General features: G+C 39.9%; 1 protein-coding gene across 1 annotated transcript in view; it reads right to left on the reverse strand.

Moving 5' to 3' along the window:
• The window catches only part of LOC124553815 (6-phosphogluconate dehydrogenase, decarboxylating), a 137,679-nt gene that overhangs the window by 54,136 nt on the left and 59,188 nt on the right, over positions 1–24,355 (reverse strand). The window contains exon 2 of the mRNA XM_047127799.1: positions 14,159–14,379. Within this exon, the coding sequence (XP_046983755.1) occupies positions 14,159–14,379 (221 nt within the window). The remainder of the gene's footprint in view (positions 1–14,158; positions 14,380–24,355) is intronic.

The raw sequence follows: 24,355 nt of genomic DNA on the forward strand, positions 1-24,355 counted from the left end.
TTGATGTGTGTATTTCTTTTGTAAATAAAAACGTCTTCTCTTCCTGCAGTGTTTTATTTTCCCAGACGCGCTTCGCCTTTTATCACTTTAAGGCATCATCAGTGTGATCTATAATGATACAGTTATGATGTACTTCTGTTTTGATGTGTATTATTCGTAGATTATAAAAAGTTCACTTCTCGCTTTTTAAGTGAGTGAGTGATTACTTACGGTTCTTCGTGTTTTTAGTTAGCATCGGCGTTTTCTCTCATCTGGTCACAGTTAGGTCGCACTACCTCTTTATTTATGAAACAAAAATGTTTTTGTGTTTCGAACATTTTTCTTCCCACTTTTCATTTTGTTTGCCCTTGTTGCTGTGTTGCACATCAGTCTTTTGTCACTAATATAGACATGACTACTTTGAGTTCACTGTGTATCTCATTCTGTGTGGTTTCTTTCCGTACATGTATTTGTTGCCAACCGATGAAGTATATGCTAAAAATTAACGTCTATTCATTTCTGTTATGTTAATGTGAGTGTGAGTGTTTTTTTGTTTAAATGTTTTGTGGATAGGTTCATGGACAAGTGAATGGAAACAGGGTTGGGAGATATTATTATTTCTTTACTTTCTCAGACGTTAAGTCTGGTTAAAAATGGAAAGTGACGCAGACCTTGATCAAGCGTGACTTCCTTTTAACTGTACGGTATGTGTTATATTGCATTTAGGAACTTTCGGGAAATTTAACATGTATCAATAATTACAGATTTCTGTAGTTGTATATATATGTTTGGATGTAGCTGTATTGCGTTGATGTACTGGTGGATATTGTGCGGTATGACTCCTGTAGTTGATAGTATAATTGGTATGATGTCAACTTTATCCTGATGCCACATGTCTGTGACTTCCTCAGCCAGTTGGATGTATTTTTCAATTTTTTCTCCTGTTTTCTTTTGTATATTTGTTGTATTGGGTATGGATATTTCGATTAGTTGTGTTAATTTCTTCTTTTTATTGGCGAGTATGATGTCAGGTTTGTTATGTGGTGGTGTTTTATCTGTTATAATGGTTCTGTTCCAGTATAATTTGTAATCATCATTCTCCAGTACATTTTGTGGTGCATACTTGTATGTGGGAACGTGTTGTTTTATAAGTTTATGTTGTAAGGCAAGCTGTTGATGTATTATTTTTGCTACATTGTCATGTCTTCTGGGGTATTCTGTATTTGCTAGTATTGTACATCCGCTTGTGATGTGATCTACTGTTTCTATTTGTTGTTTGCAAAGTCTGCATTTATCTGTTGTGGTATTGGGATCTTTAATAATATGCTTGCTGTAATATCTGGTGTTTATTGTTTGATCCTGTATTGCAATCATGAATCCTTCCGTCTCACTGTATATATTGGCTTTTCTTAGCCATGTGTTGGATGCATCTTGATCGATGTGTGGCTGTGTTAGATGATACGGGTGCTTGCCATGTAGTGTTTTCTTTTTCCAATTTACTTTCTTCGTATCTGTTGATGTTATGTGATCTAAAGGATTGTAGAAGCGGTAATGAAATTGCAGTGGTGTAGCCAATGTATTTATATGAGTGATTGCTTTGTGTATTTTGCTAGTTTCTGCTCGTTCTATAAAGAATTTTCTTAAATTGTCTACCTGTCCATAATGTAGGTTTTTTATGTCGATAAATCCCCTTCCTCCTTCCTTTCTGCTTAATGTATGTGATGTATTCTATATTTGTGGCACTGTGAACGTGTAAGTGTATTGAGTGCTTCTAGGTCTGTGTTACTCCATTTCACTACTCCAAATGAATAGGTCAATATTGGTATAGCGTAAGTATTTACAGCTTTTGTCTTGTTTCTTGCTGTCAATTCTGTTTTCAGTATTTTTGTTAGTCTTTGTCTAGATTTTTCTTTTAATTCTTCTTTAATATTTGTATTATCTATTCCTAGTTTTTGTCTGTATCCTAGATATGTATAGGCATCTGTTTTTTCCATTGCTTCTGTGTGTTTTCCTTGACTATGCTATTTTTCTTACATTTGTCTGTTATCTTTAGTAATTGGTTGAGTTGTTGATTTGTTGCTGCAAGTAGTTTTAGATCATCCATGTCTAGCAAATGTATGATTTTGTGTGGGTATGTTCCAGTAATATTGTATCCATAATTTGTATTACTTAGCATGTTGGATAGTGGGTTCAGAGTAAGGCAGAACCAGGAAGGACTTAATGAGTGTACTTGGTATATTCCACACTTAATCTGTATTGGCTGTGATGCGATATTATTTGAATTTGTTTGGGTATTAAGTGTGGTTTTCCAATTTTTCATTACTATGTTTAGTAACTGTATCAATTTAGGACCTACTTTGTATATTTCCAATATTTGTAGTAACCACGAGTGGGGTACACTATCAAAAGCTTTCTGGTAATCAATGTATGCGTAGTGTAGCGACCTTTGTTTAGTTTTAGCTTGATATGTCACCTCTGCATCTATTATCAGTTGCTCTTTACATCCTCCTGCTCCTTTGCAACAGCCTTTTTGTTCTTCATTTACAATTTTGTTCTGTGTTGTATGTGTCATTAATTTCTGTGTAATGACTGAAGTTAATATTTTGTATATTATTGGTAGGCATGTTATGGGGTGATATTTAGCTGGGTTTGCTGTGTCTGCTTGATCTTTAGGTTTCAGGTAAGTTATTCCATGTGTAAGTGTATCACGGAATGTGTATGGGTCTGCAATGTAACTGTTAAATAATTTAGTTAGATGTGAATGTGTTTAGGTGAACTTCTTTAGCCAGAAATTTGCTATTTTATCTTTTCCAGGGGCTTTCCAATTGTGCGTAGAATTAATTGATTGGGTAACTTGATGTTGCAAAATTATCACTTCACTTCAGGCATTTGTGGTATCATCTTGTATGTATCTGTTTCTCCTTGTATCCACCGTGCATGCCTGTTATGTTGTACCGGGTTTGACCATATGTTGCTCCAGAAGTGTTCCATGTCTTATGTTTGGTGGATTGTCTATTTTAATGTGTGTGTTATCTATTGTCTGGTAAAATTTCTTTTGGTTTGTGTTGAATGTTTGGTTTTGTTTCCTTCTATTTTCACTTTTTTTGTATCTTCTAAGTTGTTTGGCCAATGCTTGTAATTTCTGCTTCTTTTCATCTAATTGCTCTATCGCTTCTTGTTGTGAGATTTTACCTAACCTTTTTCGTTTTTTTTCTGATATTTCATTTCTTATAAATTGTGTTAGCTGTCCGATGTCTCTTCACAGTTTTTCTTTTTTGTTCTGTAGCCTGTGTTGCCATGCTGGTTTTGTGGGTTTCTTCTGTGTGTTGGTTGGTTCTGATCTCTGCCTAGTGTGTATATTTAGTGTAGTGAGTGCTCCTATATAAACCAGTAGTTGTAACTCTTCCATAGTTGTATTTTCATTTATTTTGTTGTGTACGATTGTGTTGATAGTTGTTATTGTTGTTTCGACTTGTGGGTTATTTCGTGGTCTATGCAAGAATGGTCTAATGTCTGTATTTGTGTCTGTATTCTATATATGTCAACTGAAATTTTTCTTCTATATCTAACATGGGTGTCACTTCGTGTTCTATTTGTGCTTGTTCTGGTGTCTGTCTTAAGATTTCGTTTTCCTCTGATTGTTTAATTGATGCGTGTTGTTCTTTGTTTGTTTTGCTCTGGGATGTTTGAGTCCATTACTGTATTTTCTTCTTCTTCTTCTTCTTCTTCTTCCACATTATTTTGTTCCAGTATTTGTTGTACTTGTTGTTTGATGTTTTCTAATTCTGACTGGGGTATCCTGTTATTTTTGATTATTACACGGATCTGATCAGCTAGTCGTCGTTCTGTTAAAAATTTTAATCCTGGGTATCTGGTAATAAATATTGTGTATACTTGTGATCTGTATCCAGTTGTGTTGGTTCCTATGTTTGTTGCTTGGTAATAACAGAACACGAGGTAACGATTAACTTCATCTGACCATCTCATCCTCTGTCTTTGTTTTCCTTCTAGGGTAGTTGCAGGAAGCATATCCTGCAAAACACCTCTATTCGGATTTATTCGTATCCTGTGCCATGCACCTCACGGTTCTTTGTGGAGTATAGCGTGTCCACCTTTTTAAAAAAAGGGGGGGGGGGGGGGGGGGGAATCCAAAGGAAATGCAGTCCGAAAACAAAGGAAGTAGGTTACAGTACACTTGTTCGCCCACTCCTTGAATGCAGTTCTCTGGTGTGGGATCCGTACCAGGTAACGTTCGTAGTTGGCTAGTAGTGTCGTTACCACTGTGGGCGGGCATAGGGTTCAAGCGTCGTCCCCGACCATGACAGCGCTTGTCCGAGGCTTCTTTAGTTCTGTCCTGAACCAAGTAATCACACTAAAAGGGGGGGTTAGCCCCCCTATTATTATTATTATTATTATTATTGTCCATCCTTTCTCAGACCTTAGGTCTGGTTCGGAATGAAAGTGACGCAGACCTTGATCAAGCGTCACTTCCTTTTAACTGTACGGTATATGTTACATTGCGTTTAGGAACTTTCGGGTAACTGAACATGTATAAATAATTACCGATTTCTGAAGTTGTATATATAAGTTTGGATGTAGCTGTATTGCATTGATGTACTGGTGGATATTGCGTGGTATGACTCCTGTAGTTGAAAGTATAATTGGTATAATGTCAACTTTATCCTGATGCCACATGTCCTTGACTTCCTCAGCCAGTTGGATGTATTTTTCAATTTTTTCTCCTGTTTTCTTCTGTATATTTGCTGTATTGGGTATGGATATTTCAATTAGTTGTGTTAATTTCTTCTTTTTATTGGTGAGTATGATGTCAGGTTTGTTATGTGGCATTGTTTTATCTGTTATAATGGTTCTGTTCCAGTATAATTTGTATTCATCATTCTCCAGTACATTTTGTGGTGTATACTTGTATGTAGGAACGTGTTGTTTTAGAAGTTTATGTTGTAAGGCAAGCTGTTGATGTATTATTTTTGCTACATTGTCATGTCTTCTGGGGTATTCTGTATTTGCTAGTATTGTACATCCGCTTGTGATGTGATCTACTGTTTCTATTTGTTGTTTGCAAAGTCTGCATTTATCTGTTGTGGTATTGGGATCTTTAATAATATGCTTGCTGTAATATCTAGTGTTTATTGTTTGATCCTGTATTGCAATCATGAATCCTTCTGTCTCACTGTATATATTGCCTCTTCTTAGCCATGTGTTGGATGCGTCTTGATCGATGTGTGGCTGTGTTAGATGATACGGGTGCTTGCCATGTAGTGTTTTCTTTTTCCAATTTACTTTCTTTGTGTCTGTTGATGTTATGTGATCTAAAGGGTTGTAGAGGTGGTTATGAAATTGTAGTGGTGTAGCCGATGTATTTATGTGGGTGATTGCTTTGTGTATTTTGCTAGTTTCTGCTCGTTCTAGAAAGAATTTTCTTAAATTGTCTACCTGTCCATAATGTAGGTTTTTTATGTCGATAAATCCCCTTCCTCCTTCCTTTCTGCTTAATGTGAATCTTTCTGTTGCTGAATGTATGTTATGTATTCTATATTTGTGGCATTGTGATCGTGTAAGTGTATTGAGTGCTTCTAGGTCTGTGTTACTCCATTTCACTACTCCAAATGAGTAGGTCAATATTGGTATAGCATAGGTATTTATAGCTTTTGTCTTGTTTCTTGCTGTCAATTCTGTTTTCAGTATTTTTGTTAGTCTTTGTCTATATTTTTCTTTTAGCTCTTCCTTAATATTTCTATCATCTATTCCTATTTTTAGTCTGTATCCTAGATATTTATAGGCATCTGTTTTTTCCATCGCTTCTATGCAGTCGCTGTGGTTATCCAATATGTAATCTTCTTGTTTAGTGTGTTTTCCCTTGACTATGCTATTTTTCTTACATTTGTCTGTTCCAAAAGCCATATTTATATCATTGCTAAATACTTCTGTTATCTTTAGTAATTGGTTGAGTTGTTGATTTGTTGCTGCCAGTAGTTTTAGATCATCCATGTATAGCAAATGTGTGATTTTGTGTGGGTATGTTCCAGTAATATTGTAACCATAATTTGTATTATTTAGCATGTTGGACAGTGGGTTCAGAGCAAGGCAGAACCAGAAAGGACTTACTTGAGTCTCCTTGGTATATTCCACGCTTAATCTGTATTGGCTGTGATGTGATATTATTTGAATTTGTTTGGATATTAAGTGTGGTTTTCCAATTTTTCATTACTATGTTTAGGAACTGTATCAATTTAGGATCTACTTTGTATATTTCCAATATTTGTAGTAACCATGAGTGGGCTACACTATCAAAAGCTTTTTGGTAATCGATGTATGCGTAGTGTAGCGACCTTTGTTTAGTTTTAGCTTGATATGTCACCTCTGCATCTATTATCAGTTGCTCTTTACATCCTCGTGCTCCTTTGCAACAGCCTTTTTGTTCTTCATTTATAATTTTGTTCTGTGTTGTATGTGTCACTAGTTTCTGTTTAATGACTGAAGTTAATATTTTGTATATTGTTGGTAGGCATGTTATAGGGCGATATTTAGCTGGGTTCGCTGTGTCTGCTTGATCTTTAGGTTTCAGATAAGTTATTCCATGTGTAAGTGTATCAGGGAATGTGTATGGGTCTGCAATGTAACTGTTAAATAATTTAGTTAGATGTGAATGTGTTGAGGTGAACTTCTTTAACCAGAAATTTGCTATTTTATCATTTCCAGGGGCTTTCCAATTGTGAGTAGAATTAATTGCTTGGGTGACTTCATGTTGCAAAATTGTCACTTCAGGCATTTGTGGTATCATCTTGTACGTGTCTGTTTCTGCTTGTATCCACCGTGCATGCCTGTTATGTTGTACCGGGTTTGACCATATGTTGCTCCAGAAGTGTTCCATGTCTGTTATGTTTGGTGGATTGTTTATTTCAATGTGTGTGTTATCTATTGTCTGGTAAAATTTCTTTTGGTTTGTGTTGAATGTTTGGTTTTGTTTCCTTCTATTTTCACTTTTTTTGTATCTTCTGAGTCGTTTGGCGAATGCTTGTAATTTCTGCTTCTTTTCGTCTAATTGCTCTGTCGCTTCTTGTTGTGAGATTTTACCTAACCTTTTTCGTTTTTTTTCCCGAAATTTCATTTCTTATAAATTGTGTTAGCTGTCCGATGTCTTTTCTCAGTTTTTCTATTTTGATCTGTAGCCTGTGTTGCCATGCTGGTTTAGTGGGTTTCTTCTGTGTGTTGGTTGGTTCTGATCTCTGCCTAGTGTGTATATTTAGTGTAGTGAGTGCTCCTATATATACCAGTAGTTGTAACTCTTCCATAGTTGTGTTTTCATTTATTTTGTTGTGTATGATTGTGTTGATAGTTTTTATTGTTGTTTCGACTTGTGGGTTATTTGGTGGTCTACGCAAGAATGGTCTAATGTCTGTATTTGTGTCTTTGTATTCTATATATGTTAGCTGAAATTTTTCTTCTATATCTAATATCTGTGTCACTTTGTGTTCTATTTGTGCTTGTTCTGGTGGCTGCCTTAAGATTTCGTTTTCCTCTGATTGTTTAATTGGTGCGTGTTGTTCTTTGTTTGTTTGCTCTGGGATGTTTGAGTCCATTACTGTATTTTCTTCTTCTTCTGATTGCACATTATTTTGTTCCAGTATTTGTTGTACTTGTTGTTTGATGTTATCTAATTCTGACTGGGGTATCCTGTTATTTTTTATTATTACACGGATCTGATCAGCTAGTCGTTGTTCTGTTAAAAATTTTAATTCTGGGTATCTGGTAATAAATGTTGTGTATACTTGTGATCTGTATCCAGTTGTGTTGGTTCCTAGGTTTGTTGCTTGGTAATAACAGAACATGAGGTGTCGATTAACTTCATCTGACCATCTCATCCTCTGTCTTTGTTTTCATTCTAGGGTGGTTGCAGGAAGCATATCCTGCAAAACACCTCTATTTGGATTTAAATCATTTTCCAGTTGGCTAGCAGTGTCGTTACCATTGTGGGCGGACATAGGGTTCAAGCGTCGTCCCCGACCACGACGGCGCTTGTCCGAGGCTTCATTAGTTCTGTCCTGAACCAACTAATCACACTAAAAGGGGGGTTAGCGCTATTAGTGGTTTGTTCTTTTCGTCGCCTTTTACGACTGGCAGAACATATTATTATTATTATTATTATTATTATTATTATTATTATTATTATTATTATTATTATTATTATTATTATTATAATACTACAGTCGCCTGTTGTAGTGTTACTCTACTATCTTATCTGTAAGTGTAAACAGTGAGTTGCTTGGTATATGTACTCAATCATTCAGCAGGGTTTTCTTTATTTACAAAATAAATATTGCTGTGCTTGCTTCGGAGGATGAACACGCAAATAAACTCGTTAAATGGTGGGTTCGTCATCGGAACCTGTCCACCAGGAATCTCTACACGTAATTTTTGAAGTAACTTAAAGGCTCAGCAAGAATGTAAAAATTAATAAAGTAACATTTTACTGACGTTATGTTAATTATACCCTCATTGTCTTCAATGTAAACAGTGATGAAATCAACGAACTTAAGTGAATACAATGCATAACAGCGTGAAATTTGCTATCGAATATGAAACTAAGAAGAGCATAGACTTCTTGGGCATAAAAATAGCTGATGACAGCGCTAACCATAAATTTGAAGTATTTCGTAAAACAACAAGTAACTTGCGTAGTACATAACTCAGCATGTCACCGACTAGAATACAAAACAGCGGGTGGTAGACTACTGTTTACTGGTAGGATACTGGGGAACTACAATCAATCTAAAACTGACATTGCTTACCGATCACTTGTGCGACCAATTCTAGAATATTGCTCAAATGCATCGGACGGGTACCAGATAGGGCTAACGGAGGATATTGTGCGTACACAGAGAAGGGCAGCACGAATTGTCAAAGGTTTATTTCATCCGCGATAGCGTCTCTCAGAGACGCTGCAGGAACTGAACAGAAAGACTCTTTCAGACAGATGTAAACTCTCATGAGGAGGTCTATTAAAGTTTCAAGAACAACTAGCTTTAAATGATTACTCTAGCGAAGTACTACAACCACCTACATATTGCTCACCCAAGGATCGTGGGAATAAGATTAGAATAACTATTGTACACACAGTCATTCAAACTTTCATCCTTTCGCACTCCATTCGAGAATGGAACAGGAAGAAACATTAATAACTGGTACAATGAGACATATCCTGTGCCATGCACCTCATGGTTCTTTGTGGAGGATAGCGTGTCCACCTTTTTAAAAAAAGGGGGGGGGGGGGGGGGGAATCCAAAGGAAATGCAGTCCGAAAACAAAGGAAGTAGGTTACAGTACACTTGTTCGCCCACTCCTTGAATGCAGCTCTCTGGTGTGGGATCCGTACCAGGTAACGTTCGTAGAAAAGACAGAAGATCCAACGGAGAGCAGCACACTTCGTTACAGGGTCATTTAGTAATCACGAAAGCGTTACGGATATTATGGATAAACTCCAGTGGAGGACTCTGCAAGACAGATGCTCAGTAGCTCGGTATGGGCGTTTCTTCAAGTTTCGTACCTTCACCGAGGAGTCAAGCAGTATATTGCTCCCTCCTCCGTATATCTCCCGAAGGGACCATGAGGATAAAATAAGACAGATTAGAGCCCACACAGAGGCATACCGACAATTGTTCTTTCCACGAACAATACGAGACTGGAATAGAAGGGAGAACCGATAGAGGTACTCAAGGTACCCTCCGCCACACACCGTCAGGTGGCTTGCAGAGTATGGGTGTAGATGTAGATGTAGATAAAACTGTAACCGCAAATAACGGGGACTATCCCAATACAATCGATAAAATATACGGCAAGAAAATTAGAGAAACCAGGAAAAAGTAAAAATCGCCACACTGCGACGTAGTAAAATATTTCGCATAAAATATTTCCTAACGGTAATGTTAAAATTAGTTTCTGCAGAGCGAACAGGTTAATTTTCTAGAATCCGTGCACATCAAAGTTGCAGATCCACTGCGAGAGATATGCAACTAAGACTGACTTTGTCAAGCCTCGAAGCGGGAAATACGAATACTATTGTATGCTTTGACAGCGGAATGTCGGCTGAGAGCATGAAGTATTACGTGATGGAGGTATGTGTATCGGGCGAGTCTCGGGATCAAAAATGTGCTGGATTCTCGGGTCAACTGAAGAATCGGATACAGCCCATCGGCTTTGACCAACGACGTCATACTTCGCTCATACTTAACCACCTTATTTTTGAGTCGTAGATAATAAATCGTGTATCTTCTGTGGCGAGGCGTCATCATTGTAAATTGAAATAAATGAGTGTTTTTAAAAGACCAGGCTACACATTGTGCACGATTTCTCTCTCTTGTGTCTATTTAAATCATTCGTTTGCTCAAATTCATTGGGAACTTAGTTTCATTCTTAGTGACTTTGAGATATTTTGGAAGAATTGTTTTTCATTCTGGACAATTTTTACTTTTTGATTCTCGTTTGTAGTTATGGATTTATCTATTCCTATAAACATGGAAGACTGCAAACAGGGTTCGTAAACTGCAGCACGGAATAAAAATTTTACAGCTGTCGCTTTCTTTCGTTTTCGCTATCACTATTCTCACTACGATATTTTACAGTCTATACTATAACTATCGAAGGCGAAAAGACCGATATACGAAAAATTTGTATGCCATACTACAGTTGACCTATAAAGATCAACCGAAGTTAGGGATACAACTCCGACGTCAACTGAAATACTCCATCCTAATGTTACTCCTGTCCATATTTTTTCCTTTTTTGCATTAGTATCCTATTCGTCAGTTGAGCTATATCGGTCAACTGAAGAACAGGATACTAGGACTCAAAAAAGCGATATATACTTAACATTATGTTCGAAACATGAATGTACGTGATATGTCTACCATTTGTTTTCTCTGTTCTTTGTTTCTCAACATTCGTCTTTGTTGTTAAATCTGTGTAATACATCATCTCTGGTAAGTTCTGACGTCATTGGGCAAAACCGACGGGTCGTATCCCACTTTTCAGTAATCACGGAATCACTTACGTGGAAGGCGTTTCTTCCACATTTCAGCGACGCAACGAAATTTTGGAACTTTGTTGGGAGTACGGACTGCTTCCTAGTCACGATGCGAGAAACTGCGGTGCACTGTGGCGGCGCAAATTCAGTTACCCTGTGCAAGAGAGAAGTCAAACTTACGCATCGTTAATGAGCTCAAGTGCAAAATATGCAGAAGAATTAGCATAACCACCAACACGGGGTTTCAATGCGTGCGCAGTCAAACTCTTGATGGTTGTTGCTGACATCCAGGATTTGTAAGCTGTGTAAGTACAAGCTCCATTTTATTCGTCAGAGACGAAGACGCAGCACACTTAATAGTCTGCTATTGGACATCACGAAGTACATCGAGACCTAGTCACTACACGGCTGTAACAGCTCTGTTTCACTAATGGAAACTGAAACGGGATGTTGCAGGTAAACCAAGACGACAAGAATATTTGCTATCGGGCATGACGACAAATGTTTTTAATAAACAACATTATAAATGTAACCAGTCACTTGTCGTTTCAGTTGCAGTAATTCAGCCTGTAATCTTGGGTTCCTGCATAGCCACATACTCTTAGATCATGGTACATTTGACGGAAATGTAAATTGTAGCTTTCCCATTCTGCTTCCATTAATTAAATAAAACTTTTAACCCACGTAGAGACTAGTTCGCGATGTAAGTAATGACGTTCAATACCAAGTTGTATCTTTGCTTTCAATACGTTCGTCTTGTCCTGTCACTTGTCAACATCTCGACAGTCTAGTGTTCGATACATATCACTCGTAGTGAAGCTACGTATTTCGATGTCCACCGTTTCTTGGTAATAACCCAAAGTGCATATAAACAAAAGTGAAAACAATCCATATTCAGTACACATCTTCAAGAGAAACAACACACTACAGCAGATATAAGCAGTAATGTTTCTACTCTTCAGAGCCGAAAAAATAAGCTGCACGAGAGCCCTGGAGGAAATAGAAATCTACATGTATGGCAAAAAATCCAAAGAGCATTCTAAATGAACGAACAGAATTCAACAATAAAAACATGTATTCGGAACGTTTTACTAAACTCTTATCGATGACAGGTACATTTTACGGACAACACAAACCTGTTTTCCATCGAAGAGAAAAATTGTTTTACATAGCGCACACGCACACACACCTACATGTATCACCTTCAAGCATACACAGTAAATTGACAGTTTTCCGTGGCAACATTCCTGAGGAAATGCTTCACGGAGTTCTTGCCACGTCAGATATCTAATCAGTCTGGAGCTTTCGACGACCACCTCTGTTGACATCGTCGCAGATGCCAGTATGCTGTTAGGTACTTTAATTAGTTGGCCGAATTCTGAGTCATGTTCGGAAAGTAAGTCTTCTCCATTTTTCTATATCTTTAGAACAAGCGTATTTGGAAGGAGAAGAAAATTACAGGATATTTGAGCCGTGGCTGGCTCGTGTTATGCGTTGGATTAAACCTTGATTGCTATTATGTGTTTAGTCTCCCGCGGTTATCGCTATTTTGCTGTTATCCTCTATCTCTGCGAGTGGCAGCAGCGATTTGTGTCGATATCGGCACCTTGTACGATCTTTGGCCTGGCGCTTATACACTACTGGCCATTAAAATTGCTACACCAAGAAGAAATGCAGATGATAAACGGGTATCCATTGGACAAATATATTATACTAGAACTGACATGTGATTACATTTTCACGCAATTTGGGTGCATAGATTCTGAGAAATCAGTACCCTGAACAACCACCTCTGGCTGTAATAACGGCCTCCATACGCCTGGGCATTGAGTCAAACAGAGCTCGGATGGCGGATAGGTACAGCTGCCAGTGCAGCTTCAACACAATACCACAGTTCACCGAGAGTAGTGACTGGCGTATTGTGACGAGCCAGTTGCTCGGCCACCATTGACCAGACATTTTCAATTGGTGAGAGATCTGGAGAATGTGCTGGCCGGGGCAGCAGTCGAACATTTTCTGTATCCAGAAAGGCCCGTACAGGACCTGCAACATGCGGGCGTGCATTATCCTGCCGAAAAGTAGAGTTTCGCAGGAATCGAATGAATGGTATAGCCACGGGTCGTAACACATTTGAAATGTGACGTCCACTGTTCAAAGTGCCGTCAATGGGGATGAGAGGTGACCGAGACGTGTAACCAATGGCACCCCATACCATCACGCCAGTGATGCGCCAGTATGGCGATGACGAATACACGCTTCCAATGTGCGTTCACCGCGATGTCGCCAAACACGGATGCGACCATCACGATGCTGTAAACAGAACCCCAATTCATCCGAAAAAATGACGTTTTGCCATTCGTGCACCCAGGTTCGTCGTCGAGTACACCATCGCAGGCGCTCCTGTCTGTGATGCAGCGTCAAGGGTAACCGCAGCCACGGTCTCCGAGCTGATAGTCCGTGCTACTGCAAACGTGGTTGAAGTGTTCGTGCAGATGGTTGTTGTCTTGCAAATGTCCCCATCTGTTGACTCAGGGATCGAGACGTGTCTGCACGATCCGTTACAGCCGTGCGGATAAGATGCCTGTCATCCCGACTGCTGTGATACGAGACCGTTGGGATCCAGCACGGCGTTCCGTATTACCCTCCTGAACCCACCGATTCCATATTGTGCTAACAGTCATTGGATCTCGACCAACGCGAGCAGCAATGTCGCGATACGATAAACCGCAATCGCGATAGGCTACAATCCAAGCTTTACCAAAGTCGGAAACGTGATGGTACGCATTTCTCCTCCTTACACGAGGCATCACAACAACGTTTCACCAGGCAACGCCGGTCAACTGCTGTTTGTGTATGAGAAATCGGTTGGAAACTTTCCTCATGTCAGCACGTTGTAGGTGTCGCTACCGTCGCCATCCATGTGTGAATGCCCTGAAAAGCTAATCATTTGCATATCACAGAATCATCTTCCTGTCGGTTAAATTTCGCGTCTGTAGCACATCATCTTCGTGATATACCAATTTTAATGGCCAGTAGTGTATTTCACTCTCCGCAGTGTATTGGAATGCTGTGACGTCATCAGCTGCTCCTCGACCACGTACGTTTTCAGGTCCCATAAGAGGCCAGTCTGTGACTCACCCTTGACGAGCATCATGACGCGGCGCGGCTTCTTCAGCTTGGAGACCATGTCCTCCAGCGACTTGGCGCCCACGACCTTGGTGCCCTTGGCCTCGTTGGCCAGGAAGGCGTCCACCTTCTCCGTGGTGCGGTTGTAGGCGCACACCGTGAAGCCGTGGTCGTTCATGTTGAGGATCAGGTTCTGGCCCATCACCGCCAGCCCGATCAGCGCGATGTCCGCCCTGCAAAACGACAATTCGTTACTGCTGAGCACTCGACTGCAAACAATAAATACTAAACTGTGCTCAACACATGGATAAACCCGATGTAAACATTACACCATGTATTCTACAGTGTTTGCTTGAATCTCATTGGATTTCGAATCACGTGGAGCGGACAAGTTGTGATGTAACCTAATAAAAGTGATGTTATTCAATGGAAAAGTTGGAAATTGAGATCTCGCTTACTGTTTTATCAATCACAATTGGCGTAAGAATCATGGATTGACCATTGTCATAAAATATTGCATTATGAAATGTCAATAGTCTTTAATTGCAGTTTCGCGTGGCTTGAAGCAGTCACAGCTAGCGTGCTATTGATTAAGAAATTGAATAATCGTCTTTCTAATTACTTCATGATCGTAGATACGATCATACCCGGTGGTGAAGTTATTGTTATGACAAAATAATTTCCCAAGGGACCAGAAAGTTCTCAAGGGCGCAAAAAAAAACAACATCACACGAAAGGGAAATTCAAAATTAAAGCTGATGCAAGAAGACGATAAAACAGTTTTCTTTTTATCAATGTAACACGCACATTGGACTGTTGATCTTTGTGTCTGTAATCTTAGCAAAATGCATAATTAAAATGAAAATAATACTGAGGAGATGATAGGAATGAGCACTGCTAAATGGTTCAGTATTCCCAGAACAAATATTTATTATAACTAAAACATGTGTCGTACCTTAAGCTTAGTACTACAATGACGGTAGGTTTTTATGTCCGTTTCATGTCCATTGAGCGCTCTTTTATATAGACATTATCCTCTTGAGTCGCTCGTGCGTCGTCACGGTAAGTTATAACAGTTCTTTTTACACTTCACTCAGACGGAACACGTTTTTATTTATTCGGTAAAAAGTTAGATCAGACCGCCACAAATCTGCGACCGTCTTACTTAAGAAAAACAGTACAAGTCTTTAGCGCTCAAGGCTTCATTGGTTCTCCAGCGAACAAAATAGTGAAGGATCGCATATCTATCCGTATTTTTCTGTTTATATTGCCGCCCAAAGACGACGAATTACATTATTTAGAAAATTCCACCGTCACTATGCGACGCCTTATTATAAACAAGTATTTGCCTTCTGGCTGAAAGTATTAGCTATTTGCTGTTTGCTGTTTTAATGAAGCCAAAAATGGCGAATATCACAAAGTACAGTTATAAGGAAACGTTTTATGCGGTGCGTTACGCGCTCATCGACTTATTAATGAAGGACGACTGCCTTTACCGGCGCATTTAACTCTGGCGGCACTGGCCAGTCAGCTGGTCCAACTAACTTGTGGTTATGTGAACAATTGCAAGAGAGAGAGAGAAAAACAATATAGCTCCTTATGCAGTGGTTTCCAATCTTTCTTCGGCCATTATTACCCCACAGTGCAATTAGACATTATCTAGTGTCCCCACTTCCTCCCCCCTCCCCCCCCCCCCCCCCTCCCAACATTATCGCCAACTTCAGCACCTAACTAAACTGTAGAATGAAAGACTAACTTTTGCTTTTAAAATGATGAAAGATGAATGATATTGAGTGTGAGTGCGCGCGCGCGGGCATCGAAAGTGCAACCCACAACTACTCCTGAGATAAAAAGCTAACTATGCGCAGCGAGTTTAGACATTTCTTACAAAACATACTTCCTATCCCCTGCACTACACCTCAGCACTACGCCACTTGCTTCGCCTGCACACAGTAATCCCATTTAAAATCAACTAAGTTCAGACGTGTCCACTCTACTTACTGTTTGTAAATCACTTGACTGCTGCATTTCTCACTTCTGAACTGGCAGAAATTGGACGACCATCAGATTGTTAATGCTTTGTCTCTAGCCATTTATGGGGGACATCTCTGAACCATTTGAAATCCAAACTGGAGTGCGACAGGGTGACGAACTTTCACCACTAGTCTTTAATATCATTCTTGAAAAAGTTATCAGGACATAAAAAGAAGTCAAAGGAATCCAAATTGGCATTAGAAAAGATAATAGATTCAATGTGAAGTGTTTAGCTTTTGCAGGTGACCTTGCAATCCTCACAAATAATAGAAAAGAAGCCACAATGCCATAGAGAAGTTACACGAAATTGCACAAAGAACCGGCCTGCAAATTTCGTATGAGAAAACCCAGTACATAGAAGGAGTGCCACAAGACAAATTGCCTATTGTGACAACCCATGGGAAAATCGTACAAGTACCACATTTTAAGTACATGGGAGAAATCATCCAGTCATCAGGGATCAACCTAAAGGCCAATGAGGAAAGAATAAAAAACTACAGAAAGCATATAAACTCACATGGAACTATTATAACAAAAAGTCCATATCCATTAACGCAAAATTGGGGCACTACAACACTGTCGTACTTCCGGAGGCACTGTAAGGCTGCTTTTAAATCATCTTTGCTTTTGATGTTGCTTTTTTTTCCCCCTACGCTTTAGTTCTCCCCAAAGATGCTCAATTGGGTTAATGTCTGGTGACTGGGAAGGCGAATGCAACTCTTTTGGTACAAGTTGTGGCACAACTTGACTAGAAGAAGGGATCGGTTGGTAGGACATGTTCTGAGGCATCAAGGGATCACCAATTTAGTACTGGAGGGCAGCGTGGAGGTTAAAAATCGTAGAGGGAGACCGAGAGATGAATACACTAAGCAGATTCAGAAGGATGTAGGTTGCAGTACGTACTGGGAGACGAAGCTTGCACAGGATAGAGTAGCATGGAGAGCTGCATCAAACCAGTCTCAGGACCGAAGACCACAACAACAACAATTAATTATGTAGTGTAAATGTTGTTTTTCAGTCACTAACATGTCTGTTTATGTCACAGAAAGCGAATACGTAACATTTTCTTGATTTATTTTGACTTCGAGTGTTATTTGTAGGGTGTATGTAGACTTTAGTGTCCGACTGTAGCTGCTGTTACAATAAACAACTAAACATGTTATTTATAAACTAGTTGTAATTGTTCATTTTCATCACGTTTGAACAACACAAATATATTATATTTTTTTAAAAAATCAACTCTTTTGTTCTCAAAGGACACACACTAATTAATGCTATTATGGGAATTAATAGTTGCAATAATTATACACATGAAAGTAACCATCATGGGCCGTTTTTGTACGAAGTATGAGAAGTGCTGAGGAAGTAAAAATGGGGGAGGTGGGACAAAATAATGCGTGTTTCAGAACGGGGCGCGACGGAAAAGCTTGATAAACCCCGCTGTGGAGAATCTGTCAAAAACATACCAAATGGTGCAACGCGACATGGAAAGAAATACACAAGTTAAATACGCAATTCAGGAAAGAACACAAGAAGCTGTCCAAGTCACCACAAAAGTGTTTCTTCGCCGAAAAAGTCAAATTGGTTTGGTTATCACGGATTACAGTTTTTGCTACAAGCCACGTAATCCAGGGGGAGTTTCCATTAGTACATTGGCTGCCATGTGTATCAAATGGCTAAGTAATATGACTTCCCACGATGGCCAGGTGCACGAAGTTGATACACATGTTCCAGGCGGTGTGTGTAATTCGTATACACAACTACACTGAATTAAAATGGATACGTAGGGCGTTCCAAAAAATCGACTGTGAAACCTCAGGAATGTATTCCTTATCTAAAAACAAAAAATTGTACTAAACAGGGGCTCTAAAATGCATACCTGACGATCTATGAGCACCAGTTGATATTCGTTGCTGTGAAACATCGCTCCTACAGAACAGTCCCATATCGCTTAAGGTATGCATTTTATAGCCCATGTTTACTAGATTTTTTCCTTTTTGTTACATGAGAAATCAATTCTCGAAGTTTTGCCGTCGATTTTTGGAACACCCTCTATAGTTGCCCTTGCCTCCTGGCGATGCTGTACACTTTTGGTGATAGTCGACTCTTGCAGTTTGCCCTTTTTCCTTGCGTTTACCTCTTAAGGGGCCCCTCACACGTTCAATGATATTGTCAAACTGTCAATATATTGACCGTCTGAGGGTGCGTATTGACGCATTGTCAATACTAGAAATATTGATGACCAGTATTGACGGACTTCAAAAAATTGTCGGCGCTGTCAGTACATACTGAATGCTTGAGGTCAAATATTGACGGTTTGACAATATTCTCCGTACAGATTTTGACAGAGCTTCAGGAACCAGCCACGCGGCGTTAGCGTGCACTGTTTATTTTATTTATTATTTCAATTCGCCGTTGTGTATATCATACTTCAAATTTTTACCGAGTCTTAACCCAAGAATTTTAACAGGCCTATGCGAGGGTCATCATTCTCTATGGCACTCTTTACTTCATTACTTTGAAAATATAGTATACGTTGTGTTACATTGCAGTGTTGAAAAACGCTCCCATTTCGAAAGATACGTCTCATATCTGCAATTACTAGTAAGAAGTCTGCGAAATGCATGTCAGTTTCACCAAATCACCACAAAGGTAAAAAAAAAAAAAGTGTTTTCGTTAATTGCTTGAACAGGTCCTCGTCAGGCAGATATAACTGCTTCAGAGGTATCCACAGAACTTTACTGTCCTTGCTGATGTTATAGAAGCAAAACTCCTAATTTCTTGTCGAATGTGACCGCCTCTTTCGTTAACGCATTCCGTTTCTCTAATTTAGCACATATCAACAATAACTTGTACGATGAAAAACTCATCGGAAAATAATCTATGAAATCTTTCGGGTCCGTGATTCTGATTTGAGTCAGTAAATTTACATGTGACCCAGTGGCCTTTTGCAACCGATCTGACCCATTTCCTCTTTTTCGTTGTTTTCTGCTGGTTGGAAGCTGTAGCTGTAGCAGTTATATTAACTGCTGCACGCGCATTCTTTGGGATTTTAGACATCTTAATCTCGTAAAACTGCACTGTCAACACGCAATTTTTGTCAGTGTTCCTAACAGTGTTCCCAGAAAATATTAGATACAGTCTCCCAGGTAGATGCTATTTTTCTTGACTTCCGGAAGGCGTTCGATACAGTTCCGCACTGTCGCCTGATAAAATAAGAGCCTACGGAATATCAGACCAGCTGTGTGGCTGGATTGAAGAGTTTTTAGCAAACAGAACACAGCATGTTGTTATCAATGGAGAGACGTCTACAGACGTTAAAGTAACCTCTGGCGTGCCACAGGGGAGTGTTATGGGACCATTGCTTTTCACAATATATATAAATGACCTAGTAGATAGTGTCGGAAGTCCCATGCGGCTTTTCGCGGAAGATGCTGTAGTATACAAGGAAGTTGCAGCATTAGAAAATTGCAGCGAAATGCAGGAATATCTGCAGCGGATAGGCACTTGGTGCAGGGAGTGGCAACTGACCCTTAATATAGACAAATGTAAAGTATTGCGAATACACAGAAAGAAGGATACTTTATTGTATGATTATATGATAGCGGAACAAACACTGGTAGCAGTTACTTCTGTAAAATATCTGGGAGTATGCGTGCGGAACGATTTGAAGTGGAATGATCATATAAAATTAATTGTTTGTAAGGCGGGTGCCAGGTTGAGATTCATTGGGAGAGTCCTTAGAAAATGTAGTCCATCAACAAAGGAGGTGGCTTACAAAACACTCGTTCGACCTATACTTGAGTATTGCTCATCAGTGTGGGATCCGTACCAGATCGGGTTGACGGAGGAGATAGAGAAGATCCAAAGAAGAGCGGCGCGTTTCGTCACAGGGCTATTTGGTAACCGTGATAGCGTTACGGAGATGTTTAACGAACTCAAGTGGCAGACTCTGCAAGAGAGGCGCTCTGCATCGCGGTGTAGCTTGCTCGCCAGGTTTCGAGAGGGTGCGTTTCTGGATGAGGTATCGAATATATTGCTTCCCCGTACTTATACCTCCCGAGGAGATCACGAATGTAAAATTAGAGAGATTAGAGCGCGCACGGAGGCTTTCAGAGAGTCGTTCTTCCCGCGAACCATACGCGATTGGAACAGGAAAGGGAGGTAATGACAGTGGCACGTAAAGTGCCCTCCGCCACACACCGTTGGGTGGCTTGCGGAGTATAAATGTAGATGTAGAACAGTGTGAGGTCGCTTCTTTGAATTGAAAGTCTGACAAACTAGTATTGACAATAAATATTGAACGTGTCCAGGCCCCTTTACAATCGCACGGCAACGTTGTCGAACTCTGTTTCCGTGAAGGTTTGAGCTTGTGTCCATATCCAATACGGAGACAATTGCGTGTTCGGTGCGGTAGGAAAGAGAATTGAGTGGCAGTGAGGCCAGTCAGTTTGGCTAAGAATCCGACGGCGACGATCCTGAATACTCATGATCCTGACCGGGGAAAAGAAAGAGACCAACTGTTGCGGAATCAGCAAATGTGCCTCCGTAGTTACTCGGCATGGTGTAACACGAAGAATTTTAACACCACATTTAATGAAGGATCATATCAAAGCGAGAATGACAGGAAGAGTGATGAAATGGATTTCTACCGATCCTTTTGACTAGCCGGTTTGGGAATGGTGGTCACCGAAACGAATCGTTTTGCCAATCAACGAATTACTGACAGTACTGTCAATGAAAGATGTGCGGAACACAGCAGACAACAACAACAACAACCGGTGGACACAAATAATGAATAAATGCAACGTTATATATTTTACAGCTTTGTCTGTCCTAATGTTTATAAGAATATCGAGTAAAAATCTGAAATAAATTGGTCAAGAACTTTTCAAGATTTTTGGTAACCAGGGTGCCTATTCGAATCTGGAAAAAATTCAGAAAATTACAGGTATGGGGAGCAAGATATCATAAGATGTCCCTGACAAACGTTCAGCGTTTGGGGGGGGGGGGGGTGTCCGCAATGTCACAATAACGACTTTTGTTTGTTCTCGGCTGAGATATACTGGCCATAAGCAGTAGTTTGAACATACTTTTTTAACACTGATAATTTATATGCAATAACATTCATATAATTAACACCTTGAAATATCAAGTGTTTTAAAATTTGCGATTTATGTAACTCAACGAAGTTAAATTCCAGCGGGTCGGTTAAGAAATAGAATTCGAAATTTTCAATGTAATTCCTGAAATTCCCTGAGATGTCCCTCATTTATCCAGGTAAAATGACGGAATCTCGGGAATATACCCCGTATATATACAGGATTGTCCATTGATCGTGACCGGGCCAAATATATCACGAAATAAGCGTCAAACGAAAAAACTACAAAGAACGAAACTTGTCTAGCTTGAAGGGGGAACGGGAACATTATCACCTCCTGTCGAGTGGCTAGAGGGAAAGTGTTGTGTTTTTCGTGTAGCGCGCTCTCTTCTTTCTGTACCGCATTCAGACCCCACGCAGACGCCTGCTCCTATCCTGTCCATCTCACAAGGGGAGGCCGCCAATTGCGAAATTCAGATTCGATTCATACTGCGCATAATAAAAGCTCATGGCCAGAGGTGTAATGTGGCAAAGCACCAAGATGCACTTCTCAGCCGTTGTCGAGAAAATCGACAGTTAAAAGAAACCGTTGCGGTGAAATACTCTCGACGATTAGTAATTTTCTACAGCGTCGTGGCGCAGCGGTAGGCGCTCGGGTTCGTAATCCGAAGGTCGCCGGATCGAATCTCGCGCCATGCAATTTTTTTATTATTAGTTTTTGTAATTCAAATTTTATATATATATATATATATATATATATATATATATATATATATAATTTGAAGTATAAAAACAAATACTAAAAAAAAGGTTGCATAGCGCGAGATTCGATCCGGCGACCTTCGGATTACGAACCCGAGCGCTTACCGCTGCGCCACGACGCTGTAGAAAATTACTAATCGTCGAGAGTATTTCACCGCAACGGTCTGTTTTAACTGTCGATTTTCTCGACAACGGCTGAGAAGTGCATCTTGGTGCTTTGCCACATTACACCTCTGGCCATGAGCTTTTATTATGCGCAGTATGAATCGAATCTGAATTTCGCAATTGGCGGCCTCCCCTTGTCAGAGTAGCACTTGCAACGTACGTCCGCAATTATATGCTGGATGTATTCCAATCTCTGTCTTCCTCTACAGCTCCCTATAGTACCATGGGAGTCATTCCTTCACGTCTTAACAGATGTCCATTCTCCTTATCAGTGTTTTCCACATATTCCTTTCCTTTCCGATCCTGCACAGAACCTCCTCATTCCTTACCTTATCAGTCCACCTAATTTTCAACATTCGTCTGTAGCACCACATCTCAAATACTTAGATTCTCTTCTGTTGCAGTTTTGTAACAGTCCATGCTTCACTACCATACAATGCTGTATTCCAGACGTACATTCTCAGAAATTTCTACCTCAAATTAAGGCCGGTATTTGATACTGGTAGACTTCTCTTGGCCAGGAATGGCCTTTTTGCCGGTGCTAGTCTGCTTTTGATGTCCCATCTCCGTCCGTCACTGTTTATTTTCCTGCCCTGGTAGCAGAATTCCTTAACTTCATCTATTTCGTCTTCCGTAAGTCTTCACATATTGGAGTCAGAACACTGGACGACGGTTCCATGCGGCGGAGAGTCCTAGATGAGCCCTCGTGCCACCCTGACAGCTCTCTATAATTATGTAAGTTACATCTGTTGAACTAAACCAGACAGGTATGACTGACGACAGGCGGTGCTGATACGCCGAAAGCAGGATGTACACGTGTAGCCGTGCGGAAAGCCACGAGGATACCCGTGTCGCAATCTGTGGCCCTTGCAGCCGTCAACAACGGATCTGCCGTTTCCACGATGTCGCATATTGTAGCCGGTGTAGCGGCTCTCCGAACCGGGTGGGTAATAGTTGAAGCTTATCCATTACGGATATTATAGAACCCGTGACGGCTAATTGAATGCAAAGTACATAAAACTGCAACCAGTCACCTTTTTGGAACAGTTATTTACGGGGGTTGACTGAAAAGTAATGTCTCCACCTTCGCAACTCTTCAACAGATGGCAGCAATGGTATGCGGCAGGTACTGACTTGTTCCGTAGCCTCTTCTCTACAGCTAGAGTTGGCGGGAACGGTTGTGTTGTTACAGTGTAATAGAGATGCGCAAACTGAAACACGTAACTGTTTCGAAACAAATGAAACAGTACAATGTAATGTTTCGATACGCTGTTTCGAAACAGTGAAACAGTTTGTGTTTTGTAATCTAATAAACCTACACATTTTATCATCTTGAATGTCTACTGTATAAGTATGGCCATATAAACACAAATGAGGTGCGAGAGCGCTAATCGTATCGCAGGAAGTATGAAACTATCACTTAGGCGTCTTGGAAGTTTCGTATTTCCTGCAGCAAATGCACTGCTTTCGTGTCGTGTGACTTTCATACTTTTCAATTGGCTGAGGACAGCCATAGCTGAAGATAGAAGAACCACCACGAACGGAACTGGAGGTGGGAGCAAACTGCAGAAACAACGGATATGCTACTGGGATTCCCACATTCCGTTAGTATGGGTAATATACCCATCCTGCTAATTTCCATGCACACAAAGGGAATCATTGTGAATAATAGGCACAGTGACTATAGCCTTACAAATCATGTCAAATAATTCGAATAAATAACAAAATATAACAGAAAAAAATTTTGTCTTTCAAGGTGTTTCGAACCGTTACTATAAATTCATCATGCTTCCCAGCCCTTCCCGTTCACCATTACACTATCAGGGATATGTCAAACAGATTGCTTGCAATTATACCTACATCAAATTTGTATATATGTCTAATAACTGTCACTCTACGCCTTTTCTTTATTCACAATGTTGTAGGCTTACTTGCGTTTCTTAATATGATTACTGTACATGAACAGAGAAGCGTATGTTATAAAAAAAGTGTAATTTAACTGAATGATTTTCACATATTTATTATTTTGAGTGTGGATAGTATGCATTGTTTTATTGTTTGGTTAGTGTTTATAAAGCAGATGTTATGACATTTCGGGATAGGACAGTCAGCTAGAAACGAAGCTTTATTTTCGGATATCTTAAGCT

Source organism: Schistocerca americana, chromosome 11 (assembly GCF_021461395.2).
Source record: "Schistocerca americana isolate TAMUIC-IGC-003095 chromosome 11, iqSchAmer2.1, whole genome shotgun sequence".
Classification (NCBI taxonomy): Eukaryota; Metazoa; Arthropoda; class Insecta; order Orthoptera; family Acrididae; genus Schistocerca; species Schistocerca americana.